At 32.2% G+C, this 15,399-nt stretch overlaps 1 protein-coding gene across 2 annotated transcripts; it reads right to left on the reverse strand.

Moving 5' to 3' along the window:
- Nucleotides 1-56: 56 nt before the first annotated feature.
- LOC111376401 (synaptonemal complex protein 1-like) lies at nt 57-9,921 on the reverse strand. 2 transcript variants are annotated; one of them, XM_022999362.1, is made up of 19 exons: nt 9,386-9,921; nt 9,236-9,285; nt 8,780-8,987; nt 8,581-8,706; nt 8,121-8,219; nt 6,260-6,936; nt 5,932-6,180; nt 5,719-5,847; nt 5,552-5,620; nt 5,383-5,481; nt 4,828-4,935; nt 4,630-4,740; nt 4,480-4,563; nt 2,935-3,012; nt 2,735-2,833; nt 2,514-2,600; nt 2,319-2,381; nt 1,610-1,713; nt 57-466 (listed from the first exon to the last, which is right to left on the reverse strand). In XM_022999362.1, the coding sequence occupies exons 1-18, from the start codon at nt 9,531-9,533 to the stop codon at nt 1,612-1,614; spliced, it is 2,586 nt and encodes an 861-aa protein (XP_022855130.1). In that variant the 5' UTR covers nt 9,534-9,921; the 3' UTR covers nt 57-466; nt 1,610-1,611. The 2 variants fall into 2 exon arrangements, with proteins under 2 accessions (XP_022855130.1, XP_022855131.1); XM_022999363.1 differs by lacking the exon at nt 2,319-2,381.
- Nucleotides 9,922-15,399: the final 5,478 nt, after the last annotated feature.

Raw genomic sequence — 15,399 nt, forward strand, 5'->3', positions numbered from 1 at the left:
ATGACGAACAAGGAAAAAGTAGAGATAATGATGTAAAGATCGAGTAGTCTCAGAGATATTTTGAGAGTTTATAAGCTATTATTTATTACCACAAATGATGCAATCAGAGCCAAAATTGGCAACACTAAACTCCTGTACGGAAGAAATGAGTTGTTTAAAACCCTCCAGCAAAGCTGGGTTCACTGTACAAAAGCTTATTCATAGCTGAACAATTCTCTTACTACGAGCTACTTCATCCAGACATTTTGAAATGCTTGCCATGGCCAAATTATTTTCCTGGCCAGGAGAGATTCCGAAAAATACAACCATTTTACACAATGTGAAAGCTGAATTTTGGCAGAAAGAAGCAATTGTATGTAATGGTAACCCAATAGTATAGAATGCAGAAGCTCCAGGATACTCTGTATGACCAGTTCATGTCTTATTTTAGTGGGCAATCAATTGAGGATTGTACTTTGTTGAAAACCTGGAAAACAACGATATAGTAGTTTAGTGCTGTCTTCATTTTCAGATTTAAACCCCTAACATAGAATGTATTGAAAACAAGGAAAAGCAGCAGTGTAATAAAGAAATTCCAATAAATTCCAAGGGAGCAAACTCTAATACCAACACTAATGCTCAATTTGAGACTGCTAAGTCAGTCAGAAGTTTGCCAAGGATAAAAATGTAAATTCCTCTTAAGGCCTCATATTAAAGAGGCATATGCCTTCACATATTAACATAAAAGACATCATTTTAAACAACAGGGTTTAACACTCCTGAATGTGATGGAGAGTTACTGAGTTTCTATGGAGCTGTTGATTAGCTTAAAGAGTTTTGCCACTTCAAGCTCAGATTGGCCTGGGAATAGCATTCCATTAATTTAATGTTCATCATTTCTTATAGTAATACATTCAGTTTTTCGAAAGGAATATTAGGATATTGAAATAGCCATTTCGGTGAACCAACTAGACCATTCAGACTTACACTGTATGGTAGAGCATGTTATGGGTCTATACAATTAGCATATATAGTATTTCAAATTTGAAGTGATTGTTAACTTTGAGGGATAGCTCAGACTTTGAATTTGCTCCTCAATGGTTATCAGTTTGAGTTCCCTCAGGAGTCACTGAGGTGAGTACCCAGATGTCAACTTCAAGGACCTATGATATTAGTCGAGGTGCGCGTAAACTGGCCCGGACACTCACGGTATTCAAAAAATAAATAAATAATGAAGTGATTGTTTGTGAGTTCCAATTCTGAGGCCCCAATGCCATGCTTCTATCTGCAGTTTCTTAGTCCCAGTAATCATAAACTTGAGGAGTTGGCTTATAAAATAGTCAAGTGGTACATGAAATTCGAGAACCTTAGAGGCAAACTTTCTGGTGACCTTGTACCTCTGGGGAACAGGATGAATGGATATGGTATTAAATTTCAAGAAAGTAATCATTTCAAATTTCTTGGCAAGGATCGTACATCATGCCTGGCAGTTAACAGGACGTTTGCAAGAGAAACCCTTTGCTCACTTGATATCGTGAGGTTTGTCCCAGGATGGCAAAAAATATCTACTGTTTTTTATTCAGGATTAAGGAATCTAAAGTACAAGAAAGCTGCATATGAATTAGAGTACCTCTAATCAAATGCATAGGGATCTTCGGCATATGGATTCAAAGATCCTTCTGAGAACAGATCACCTATGTGGGAAGGATTTGGATGCACTCCACCTTTGACTCCCTGGATAAAATTTAAATACTGTAAAATGTTAGAACAATCTACTAAAATTTCAAAAATGTAGTTGATCAAACCATAACTTCATTGTTGTCCCTCTCCCTCTCTCTCATTGTATCTGTCTGTGAATGGGGATGCACGGGTGAATGTTTTCGTGATGCACAACAGTACCAAAATACCAGATATAACCACCACATAAGACCTAATTTCATTCAATCAACATAATATAAGAGCCGAGTCTTTCAGCTGAAATGTGGGTGGTCTTACAAAGATAAAATGCACCACAGGAGACTACATTTCATGCAGACAAACTATAACAGTAAAGCCTAGCCTCAGCAGAACTACATTACTTTGTTTACTTATTCATTAAATATACATTTTTCATGTTTACTTACAACCTAGTTGATACATTATTAAGCTCCAAATGCAGATAAACCACATTTACATAAGAGGTTTTTTCCCCAATGCCCATTAGTCATAATTAACCTCTTATGAGCACTCTGTATGTAAACAAAATTCTACCACGAGACATACAAAAACACTAAATCGAAAACCCAGATGGAAAGCATAGAGAAAAGAAGCCTTGGAATAATTTTCCAGATTCTCCTTGCCTTGGTAGAATCTTTGGGAATCTTAGCTTTTGGCGTCTCTCTCTTCCTGTGCTTCCTTGGGTCCTATAGGTACATATGATCTATAACATTAGGATCGTAAGCATAATCTACCTGCCAACTATGGGAAATCTCTTTTATATGTGGCACAAACATCTAATAGATATAGTGATATATTGAATGGTTGAATTTACATACCTCAAACATGACCGTACTTTTAGTTTTCCGTCGTTTTGTAACTGTTCTACCGTTTGATGTTTCAACTTCATATTCATGATGAGTCACCTGATACGAGAAAGGTGGTTGAGGAAAATAGATGCAGTGAGTCTTAGATTTTGATTGACACATTGATAGATATTAAACCAATGCATGGGATACGGGAACAAAAACATGTGCCAAATAACAAATAACTGTCCCACCTTCCTACTGTGTTGGGGAAGACTTCCGCCGTTCACTTTTTCAACTTTTTTCAACAAATTTGACACAGGCGTCTGACTTGCTATCTGGTGAGGTGAATCCTATAGACAAACATCATAACGTACCCCAAAATCGATAAGACAACATTGCTTGTGAAGCAAAAGCTAAAGGAAAAGAGAAGGTTCATTTCCTTGCTATTCACCTTTTCTGGTCTCTTGAAAGCATGCTGATTTCTATTTCCACTATCAGACTTTCTCATCTTGGACGAAATTGCGTAGCCCTGAAAATTATGAACTTAACTAAGAAATCTCATATATTGTCACTAATTAATTAGTGAGATGCCTTCACGTTGTTTCTTCTGATAAGAAAGACGTAGATTTGACCCAGTCTAATGTGGTTTGAGCTGAAAGAGTACAAACATATTATGCACACAGAATGATGTGATCATGGGAACGTCTCAAAAGTGCAATGAATTGACGATTGATGAAGAAAGATCGAGCCGAGTTTCAAGCGTAATTGGTATTAATAAAACTGGCCAATTTATTTGTTTGAAGTAAAGAAATATAAATTGTTGAAGTTAACAAACTTGGAATCAGTTTACTTGCAGGGAATGGGAGACAAAAGTTGCTAGACCAGACTTTGTCAACCAATGGAAATGGGCAACCGAAGCAGCTGGATTTGGAGCCAAGAATTCAAGCCTTGCGACAGCAAGGCATAACCCGAGTTGCGGCCGCACACAATGGAGCAGAAATCTGGGCACGGCAGTTTGCATCAACCATGCGACCGCATCACTTTTCACTATGCGGCTGCAACGTTCCTTTGAGGACCGAATTTTGCAAATTTGCGCCAGTTTCCTAATTTAACTAGAATTCTTATCTTTTGCTATCTTTAGGTTATTTGGGACGTATTTTATTCCTTTGAAACTAGGATTTTAATAATTTTATTCCTTTTTAATTATTTTTATGTATTTGGTATAAATAGCAAATTTCTTTCATTGTAACATTAGAACCTTTAATTATGAGTTAAATAGAGATTTCTCTTTCGAGGCTTGAAGCTTTAAAAATCTTTGTTCTTCACGAACAATTTATCGAACTTATCGGGATAACTTATCGTGGCGTTCACCAATCAAAGTGAGATTTGTGGGTTGTGTAATCATAGGATCAAAGTATTCTTGTAATTGCTTTAGTTTCTTGGTTCACTTAATTTTCGGGTCAATCTTTAAAATTTTCAGGTTAGATTCATTAAATTGTGTGATTAAAAGGTCTACATGTCCTATTGACTGTGTGAGTTGTTTAATCCATCGTTTTTGAGTCAAAATCCATAAGCCTTATTGTTTGGAACTTTCTTGGGTCCGATTTCATTCTTCTGTGGGTTCAGTAGTGTTCGTTGCTACGCAAGTTTGCATCACAGAAAAAGAAAAAATCTACAGAATTATGCAATTGAGTTTAGTAAATCAGTTTTCAACAACATTACAGAAACTAACCGTGGTTAATTCATTCGGGGAAATGGTTATAGATTAAACAGATTACCAGGTCTTATTTACACTACAAGTGACCAGAGAAAAGGCCTCATAATCTATTTCTCTTCTTGTACATATATGAGATTGAAATAACATGATATAAAGCTGTTGCATTGAATCAATATAGATACAATAATTATCATAATTAATCAGTTACTGGCAGTGCAGTAGCAGAAGAAAGAGACTTTCTCCTTTGGGGGTGGGGGTGTATTATTTATTCCAACATACCTTTGAATTCACTTCTTGGTCCTCTTGTGGATTGTCACTCATCACGTTCCACTGCATTTGCAGTAAGGTCTTCTGCCTCTCTTCCTGTGATAATCATAGCCACATTAAGGTACCTTTATTAAAACTTCATAATGCAATTAAAAGACGTACCTTTGATTTCTGAATGTCCAACTCCTCCTGCAGCCTTGTGCACTCATCTTCATGCTCACACTTCATAGCTCTTAACTGAGCATCATGCTCAGATCTGAGCATTGTTGTTTTCTACAAAACACAATTTTTATTGCTAAATCAAAGCTAAACAATATGATGAAATATCTAGTTCGTTAATAAGCTCTACACTATTTACACCTCTCTTAATTCATTTTCGGCTTGAAGTTGGAGACATTTTAGCTCTTCGCTGTGCTTGGCTATGAGACTCATTTCTTTTGCATTGTGTTCTTGCTGAATGCGACTAATCTGCACAGAGAAGTTATAAAAGTCAACTCAGCACTACTTTTAACGTATACAACTAGCTGACATTATTACTATTATGGTGGAAGGCAGGCAAAAGTGCAACCAAGGGAAGAACAGGTCACACATTAGATCTCTAAATAAATGGAAAGCAAAAAATTTCGGCATCACATTTTATTTTCATTTATAAATAATTAAGAATTAATAAATACATTGTTTCAAGCTACAAACTCCCAGATCTCCAGATATAGAATATGAATATCTCACATATTCAGATTACAAAGAACTGTAATCAAGAGGAAAGTTTATAATTCTGTGCAGTCATCTCATGTGTGAATAAGCACTAAACCAAACTGTAAAGAAGAATATTCAGTAGCCTCGACAAAAAAATGACAACAGAATAAAAAATATGAAATTATTTAGGTTTAAGATAGCATCTGCCTAAGAGCATACCATAGCAGCATATTCTTCCTGTACTCGCATCAAGTGATTCTGAGATTCTGCAATCCTTTGCTCACACTGCCTTTCCATCTCTCCAATAACTTCATCTGCCTGAAGGATCACATCAGTTAAAACTAATTTGCTTCAAGAGTAAACCTGAAGAGAAATAGGATGATAGAACCTTTTCTTTTTCAAGATTAACACTCTCCAGCTTGTCCACCTCATACTTCCTCCGTATATCATTAATGGCCTATCAGACTCCTTCCAAAGTTAATTGCAGGGATCAAAGGCAAAAAGAGAAACGCTTAATAATCATGAATGTCTTGTGAGGATGATAATGAAGAACACCTGATCATTTTTCTGAGATATTTCTTTCAGATGCCTTGACAGTTCCAACTGTTTATTTTCTAACATCTGATCATGCTGCTTCTTAGCTTCCATAAGCTTGCTTTCAGCATCAGCTAGTGCTGCCTGAATCTGGAACAGATCATTAAATAATTAATGAAACACATCCAAGAGGCTATAATAACATTACTTAAACTATAGCACTAAATTGAAAACCTCTGCTTTATGATCTTCGAACTGTTTTTCTTTCATCTTGAGTTCAGAAATGAGCTGATCCTTCTCATCCAATGCCTTGTCAAATTGATTAACTCTTTTCTGTAGTGAATCTACATTTTCTTCACTTCTCTCTATCTCCTTCTGCAAAAGATAAATTTCATCCTGCTTTTTCAAAATATCTGCTTGTAGCTTTTCTGCAAGATCTTTGTTCTCCATCTCCAACTCAGAAAGTTTCAATAACAATTTTTCCTGCATGGCAGAAGAAAAAACAGCAAGCTAAGGCACATATCACACTGTGGCGGAACCAAATTTAGAAAATGAAATTCACCATTTTATTCTCTGACAATCTTGACTTTTCTGATAAAGTATTAATATTTTCCCTCAACTTGGTTATTAAAGTTTCCATTTCCAGCTGCTTCGAGAGAAGTGTTTCAGCTTCAGACTCTAATTTCAGAATTTTCTCTTCTGTTAAACGGCATTCTTCTGCATGCTGCACCATTGTGAATTCTTGTTCTTTCTGAAGTTCAATGACTTTACCGTCCAATTCCTGATTAACCAGCAGTAACGCATTTTTCTCTGAGGTAACATATAAAGCCTGATTCTGTATTTGATCAAATTTTTGTTTAGCACACTGAGCAGCAAGGTCTTTCTCTTGCTGAACCAGCTTAAAACATGAATCAAATAGAGCATTAAGTTGAATGACTTTTTCCGCAAAGGTCAGACTTTGATTTTCCAAGTCGGTAAACTTTGCGACCAGCACATTAACAAATTCTTCAACATTCTTTATCTCTGCTAGTGCCTTCTCTAATCTGCTAGCAAAATCTTTGTTACTTGATAATAGATCAATTTTTTCCCTCTCCAATTTCTCCTTATTGTTCTTTAAATCTCGTAGGTCATCTTCTTTTGTTCTCAGTTCAAGATGCAAAGCGTCCATCTTAGTAGTCAAACCCTCCAGAGCCATTTTATTAGTTGATACAGCTTCTTCCAAATTTTTTATCATAGCATCTGTTCATGGAAAAATTAATAAATAGAAGGACTATCATTTGAAACTGAAGTTATTTATGAATACATGAACAAAAAGAAGTAAATCCTGATACCAACTTTCCATTACTGAGAGTGCTATGGAATTGCACAAGCATCAAGGACATTAAATCACCTTAGAAGATATTTGAAACTTCAGTATGTTCATTTTATTCCTAGACCACCAAATTGCTGCCAATTTCAACTATAGAGATCTAACGTTTATGTAGAGGAAAAAGGTCAAAAACCTTGTCCACTTCAGATAATAATGCATATCCAACTTTAAGCTGTATTTCCAAATATCAATTACTGTACCAATGTAGTTATCCATGTCAATAATAAAAATTCCAGAAATAAATTGAAAACTTAGAATGCACCTAATAACTTTCATTTTGTTCAGGGAAATCACCCATAAAAAAAGATTAGTGACATGTCATCTGGATATAAATCTAAATGTCAAACAGGAACTGGATAGTATTCTCACAACTCAGTAGTGAATTCAGCAAAATCAAGTAGAAAAAGGAATGATCATTGTGAGTACAGTGAGTAGATATGAGATAATACAGAAAGCATTAACTCTTTCCAGCAACTCTATGATGAGTTTCAGATCTGATCCAACAACACAAGGAGATTTTATCCAGTTTTATTGACATAGACACTCCCAGACAAGAATTTTTATCTGAACAAAATTAATTATGCTAATAGGATGAAGAAAGCAATTATTATGCCATGATGCTACTATGTTGAGAAGAGAACTTTCTCCGCATCAATTGATAAAAAAATCTAGAGTGAATAGGGCAACAGATGAGGGTCTGGAGAGTAGAGACCAAACAGTTATATGCATTAAGAAACTAGCTGGAACTTGAATGAACTTGATTGCAGCAGTAGAATCAGATGTAATGACATGAATTGAAATTGATTTCTATAGCATTATTTTGATGGAAACAAAGAGTAGGATGACCTTCATGTTGTCAATGATAATAGCGATAGCTAGACAAATGTGAATATATTACACGGAGATAACTCAAAATCAAAGTCATCACCAGGAATTTATAATTGCTTGGTTAAGAGGCTATAATTGAGTTTATAGTTCACGTATAGAGCTCTTTCAATTCACCCAAATGCGAACTTCTTGGTAGTGTCTAAAAGATCTTGCTATAGTGTATCACCTTTCCCCTCAATAAGAATGGCAACTCTGCTCTTTTCATCCCTGAACGAGTTCTCCATTTTTTCCTTCACGAGCCCAAGTTCCATAAGCTCATTCTCACCTTGAATAAGAATCACAAACCATGTCATAAAAACAAGAGTAAAGGAAGAAAAATTTCTAGTTATTAGACAAAATCTGATCAAGCTCTCAGTAGAACAAAAAAAAAAAATATTGACGAAATAAGGCACAGAAATCACTCACGGCTTTTAACTGTGTTTTCTGAAGAGTTCAGTCTCAAAGACAGAGAGTTCATCTGCTCGTGCAAATTATCAAGAGCAACTGATGTTGTGGAGAATTTACCTTCAAAAAGTGCCTTATCCTTTTCAGCAAGAAAAATTTCTAGTTATTAGACAAAATCTGATCAAGCTCTCAGTAGAACAAAAAAAAAAATATTGACGAAATAAGGCACAGAAATCACTCACGGCTTTTAACTGTGTTTTCTGAAGAGTTCAGTCTCAAAGACAGAGAGTTCATCTGCTCGTGCAAATTATCAAGAGCAACTGATGTTGTGGAGAATTTACCTTCAAAAAGTGCCTTATCCTTTTCAGCTGAAATTTGGAACTATACTCAGTATAACTTCAGGCGTGAAAGTGACAAATGATTACTATGAAGAATACATACCATCCCGAACCTGAACAGCCAATTGCTGCAATGTTTCTGTAAGTTGATCGCACAAGGTCTTTGTTGAAGAGAATTTTGATTCAAGCCCTTTCCAGAGCTTCTCGTCTTCTTTCTGCTTCACTTTTAGCTTAGCATTGTCATTGCACGCAATTTGCAATTTCTCCTCCAGCACCCTAATGTGGTCTGTCAGCTTCTTCAGCTTAGAGTTCTGAATTTAGATGATCACATTACAGTCCAATACTTTCCGAGAAAAAAATGCTATTATGCCCTGATATCAGGACGAAATTCTGACTATGCACTGTACACGGAATAAGATGCCTATCAATTCATATACACATACAATACCATGTCCACACACAACATATAAAAACATATTAATACTTGAGTGCATATGCACACGGATGTAACATGGGAAAGATATAGTGAGAGAGAAGAGAATGAAATTATCCTTTTTACCGCGAGTTCAAGGTCAGTTTTTGCAGAAGCTTGCTCTTTGACCAATTTCTCTGGAGAAAAAAAGTAAATCAAGAGACCGGAATCATCTAGAAAAACTTTCACAAAGAGTCGACTTAGATAAACAAAAAATTTCGTAAACAGTAGACTAGCCTGCAGTGAGCTTCAGATTCGCAAAACTTCCCGCAGAAACTGAGCCGGAAGACGCTCGAGAAGAAATCGATAGTGTCTTCGCAGATCCTGGCAAAGATTTGAACTGTTCCAGGCTCCTTATTCCTGACAATCCTTGTAGCCTACTCATATTTAAATCGCGAAGAAATTAAGCGCCAAGGTCCTATGATTTCTACGTCATTTTCAATTTCGAATTTTGTACTGCGAAAATGCAACAAATCAATTCCTAGAAATCCAATCCAAAGGTCTCTCAATCCTTTAATTTTGAAATTTATTAAAAAAAAAAAATCCAGAATGTTGATCGCGAGCTTCAGATTGAAGCTTTGGAGATTCGAGAGATTGAAACTAAGAGCTAAAAATCAGTGTAAGATTTCGTTGCGAATAGATTCGTCAAATTAAGTGTTACAATGCAAATTGATTAATCGAAAAAAGCGAAACCCTAGAAATTCGACAGCGAAAACTGAACTTTCGAGAAATCTTTTCAGAGAGGTTGAGAGAGAGATTTGAAATCAACAAAGCGCCAAATGACGGGGATATTTATAGTAGCCTGGACCTGGTTAAATTTTTCCCACGCTTGGAACTTTATTTACTGAATTAAATAAAAATCATGCTACCATAGTCCGATTTGATTTTGCTAAAAAGTATATATTTTATAATTTTAAAAGAATATTTGATTAAAAAATTAATAAAAATTGTGAATTTTATTAAATATATGGTTAAAATTAATTTTTGATTTTGATTTATATTTTGATTAATTTGTTTTGCTAAACCAAATATTATAGACTACTGAAATCTTGGAAACACTTAAACTTTTAAAACCCTGTTTGAGTCCCATTTTTGGGTCAAAATGCATTTTGAAATAGTGTTTTATTGAAGAATGCGTGGTTAAAAAATATAGAAAATTTTGAGTTTACGTATAAAATCATTTTAAAAGAGAATGTGTTGTTGAAAATTAATTTTGAAAAATGAGTTTTAATAAAATGAGAGAGCCAAACATAAGCTAAGTCTATATATTAAAAAATTTAACAAATTCTTCCTAAAAATAACATAGAAGGATCATTAAATCCACAACTATACGTCTACGTAACTTAAGTGTTGTCTTAAAATGCGTTGCTTTCTCTTTAACTGTACCTTTTAACATTGACTTTTCGACAACTGAATTTTCATGAACATAATTTAGACGAGCTACATAAGTAGATAGAAACCTCCATATCCTAGATTTGATTGAATATATGACATGAAACATAAATGTATAGGGTAGAGTTTGTTCTTACGGGAAAATAATAATAATAAGTGAGATAGATAGTATTTAAATAGAGTTAAAAACTGATAAATCATCTCTATTTTTTGTTGTGATAGAAAAGAGATTATGATAGAGGGACACGAGTCATGGTCCGGATGAGGTAATGTCACGATGAGGAGGAGACGTAACAATGTGATTGAAGTGTGTGTAAATGATTGTTTTCATTAGATTTTAATTGATCATCTATAAAAACTAGAAGACATACACCAAGTTGAATAAAGTTGGAAACTTGTTATTTCAACTTTACGGCGTCTAGATTCAATATAATACTTATAATAATTAGGGGTGGCTTGGACCAACCCAAATACCTTGGTTGGAGGGGGAATTTCACTTTCAAAGAAAAAAATCTCATTGAACTCAACAATTCGAACCAACATGAACCTATTTAGGTCAATTTGTAATGGACAAGTTTTTCGACATGATGTGGTAGGAGAGACTAAGAAAGAGACGAGTTTGGGAGAATGTTGTTTTAGGTGTTTTTAAATATTTACTAGTCTTTGCTCGTGCAATGCATGCACGGGTTGGATTATTTTCAACGTAACGTTAGTGTGTTAAATATGTGGGTTATAGTATGTCGCCTTCATTATTTGCATTGATGGCTGATAGAATCATTTATCATACTCTATTGACATATACAGATTGCATTATAATTAGAATTGATAGTATGTAATTGTCTAGATATTTATAAATCAAATGTATAAACATCAAACCATGAGCATTTATAGTATGGAATTCAATTCTTTCTTCCACGTCGACTTTTTCTCTAGACACAAAGGCTCCAGTTTCAAATGCTAGCCGAACATCCAAGCTACATGACAAAATGTATTTTAAAAAAGTATGAAGGACTCCTTTAAAATGTTAGTTGGGCTACAATATTTGAAATAGTAGTATAAATATTAGTCATGGCATTTGAAATAGTCACAAAGGTTTGCTATATGGCGTTCAAAATAGTCATTGCGGCGCGAGAAATGAAGAAAAATTCACGGACCAAGTCAAGATATTTAGCAAACATCAAACATGATGTCTCTACTCACGAGATATTAAGACTAATAACCCAACAGATTTTTAACGATCCTCTTAACTATAGATGTTAAATTTCAAGGTTTTACTTAGTCAATTCACCAAATAGAAAATGATTAAATATCATTTGGTACACAAACAAAGTTCAATTTATAAGTTACCTTAGAAACTTCCAACAAAGGTTTAATTACATGGTGAAAGAGCAAGACAGAGGTAAAATGTTGCATTCTTTTGGTCATGCTTTATAAGACACCGATATGGACACTCTCGATGCCCTGGCTGCAAAATAAAAGAAAGTTAGAGCATCAGCCAGCATAATTTCTAAAGTTCTTAGTTAAGCATAGATAAGATTTAAAGATATCAAGCATTTTTAAACAATAATGAAACACACTGAATGCAAAAAATATAGAAAGCTAAAAAACAATCAATAACCACCGAATCTTTTTTTGCCCAAATCGCATATTTAATGCTTTCAGTTAATCAACTACTGCAGAACACTCCAACAATTTTTGCTACTGAATATTTCCAAATGAATGTTATTGGATGTACAAACATATGCAACATTTTATTCCAAGAAACTTAGCCTAAGTCTATTGAAATCACACAAGGTAGAATCATCAATTAAATAAAATGGACTAAAATCGGATCAATAGAAAATCACTAATGAATTACAGCTATTTCTCAAAAGCCATGGCAACATGACAATTTTCATTCATAAACAACTATTTCAAATTTGAAAAGATCATTTTTATTCCAATTCGGACACCATAAGTCTACATAGTTATTAAATGAACAACAATTCCAAAACCAAACTTAGATCACTAATATCAAAATCCACCAAATTCCAAAATCACTAACTTGAAACATAAGTGCTTCAAAATAGACCATAAACACAAAGATTCAACTTTTTTAAGGAAAGAATGGAAAGTGATTTTGGCAGCCCGTGGATTAATTGACACCTCGGACCACGTATTTTGTAATCGTCCTCCACTTCTTGCAAACGCGCCNAGTGTGAGAAAGAGTACTGTGTGTTAGATTCAAAACATGTTAGCTGCGGGTAAAATAGAAAACGACGTCATTTCTGCTCCACCAATTAAAAAAAAACTACAGTGTTACAAAATATTACTGCTAAAAAAATTATATGATATGATTGATAATTGATAGCGTGAGAAAATAGAAAAGGAGTATTGTGTGTCAGATTTAAAGGACCAAACCAGTCTCAAACTCGTTCAATGTGAAAACCTATGTGACAAAAATAAACAGTAAGATAATGAGGGATAATATAATAAAAAAATGAAACTATTTTGACCAAACCCATTTCAAACCAGTTGAATGTGAAAATGCATGAAACAAAAATGAATCGTCCAACTTTGAATCTGACACACAATACTCTTTCTTTATTTTCTCACGCTATGAACTATCAACCATATCCTATAATTTTATCAATAGTAATATTTTTTAAAATAATATTTTGTCACACTGTATTTTTTTTTAATTGATAAAGTAGAAATGACATCGTTTTTTATTTTACCTGTAACTTAGATGCTTTGAATCTGACACAGAGCACTCTTTCTCCATTTTCTCATGCTATCAATTATCGATCATATCCTATAATTTTATTAGTGATAATATTTGTTTAAATAAATCTTTACATAAAAATTATTCTTTGTTTCTAAAATGTAAAAACTATTTATAATTAAAAAGATCACTTCAAATTATTTAAAAGTAAAACAAATTTATAATTGTAAAAACTACTTATAAGTAAAAAAATATTAAATTAAATCTTTCTAGGTATAAATATTTATATAAATTTAGTTTTTTAAATTAAATATTAATAAAAATATTGCACTATCTAGAATGTAAAAATTACTTATAAGTAAAAAAAGCACTTCAAGTTATTTAAACGTAATAAAAAAATTTATAATTGTAAAAGTTACTTATAGGTAAAAAAATATTAATCCCTCATTTTCTTATATTTGCAAAAGTTTCTTATAAGTAAAAAAATATTAATTTAAAATTTTTTGAGTATAAATATTTGGATATATTTACTTTTTTAAATTAAATATTAATAAAAAGATTACACTATTTAAAATGTAAAAAGTTACTTATAAGTAAAAAAATCACTTCAAAATATTTAAAAGTAATACAGAAACTTATAATTGTAAAAGCCACGTATTGATAAAAAAAATATTAACTTCAACATTATTAAGTAAATATTTAGATATATTTAATTTTTTTTAAATTACTAATATATATATATATATATATATATGCATTTTTCACTCCATGCAAATGCATAGAGTGATGACCACTCCGTCACTACATGCAGGGAGTTAACCTTTTTTTTTTTAATAATTATAATAATTTTTTATTAATATTAAAAAAATCTAATATATCTAAATATTTACTTAATAATGTTGAAGTTAATATTTTTTTTATCTATAAGTAGCTTTTATAATTATAAGTTTTTGTTATTACTTTTAAATAACTTAAAGTGATTTTTTTATCTATCTGTAACTTTTTACATTCTAGAGAGTGCAATCTTTATATTATTATTTAATTTAAAAGACTAAATATATCTAAATATTTATACTTAAAAAATTTGAAATTAATATTTTTTTTACTTATAAGTAACTTTTACAATTATAAGTTTGCTTTACTTTTAAATAATTTAAAGTGATATTTTTAGTTATAAGTAACTTTTTACATTTTAGAAATAAAGAATAACTTTTATTTAAAAAAATGTTATCACTAATAAAATGAATAATAAACCTCATATTTTTTATTTTAAGATATGGAGAGATTTTTTTTAAATTAAATATTTATTAATAAAAAATTACTATAAATAAAATTAAAAAAAATTTATCACCACTCCCTGCACAGAGTGGATTCACTCCATGCATGGAGTGTTATCACTTTGTGTAAAAGGAGAGTTCTCTCATTTTGAAAAGTCAAAAGGAGAAAACTCTCATTTTGAAAGCAGAGATTCTCTCCGTACACGAAGAGATTTTTTTTTTTATTTTTTAAATTTAATTTTTTAAATTTTAATAAATTAAATAATATTTATATAGTATTTATTTAATTTTTGTAACTTTTATTTTATTTTATTTTATTTGCTTATTTTGATTTAATAAAATAATTTTTATACATTACTTATAATATAAAGACATTCGTTAAATTTGAATTAAATAATATTTATGTTTTCTTTAAATCATTTTAATTTAATTTAAAAACTTTGTAATAATTTTTTTTATTTTTATCTACAATTTTTTTAAATAATCTTTATATTTAATTTCGTTTCTTTATTATATAATTTATGGTATTACCTTTAATCAAGTGAAGTAGTGTATGAAAATTGAGAAATATTATAGTGGAGGTGACATCACAGTAAAACGGCGTGTGAAAATGGTGAAATGACGTGCGAAAATAATTCTACAGCGTCATTGAATAGAATAATTTACTGTTGTCAAACCGATTTCAGACAAATTTCGTGTGAAAACCTATGTGATAAAAATAAACAGTAAAACTCACATTCTCTCTTTTAAAATAAGGAGGGATTATAGATAGCTTATATGTTAATTGCTATTTAGCAACAAAATTTTTAATTCAAATATCTAGTATAGGTAGCTTATGTTTCACTAGAATATTTGCCAACATAATTTTTAATTCATAT

The sequence above is a fragment of the Olea europaea genome, unplaced genomic scaffold (assembly GCF_002742605.1).
Source record: "Olea europaea var. sylvestris unplaced genomic scaffold, O_europaea_v1 scaffold1500, whole genome shotgun sequence".
Taxonomy (NCBI): Eukaryota; Viridiplantae; Streptophyta; class Magnoliopsida; order Lamiales; family Oleaceae; genus Olea; species Olea europaea.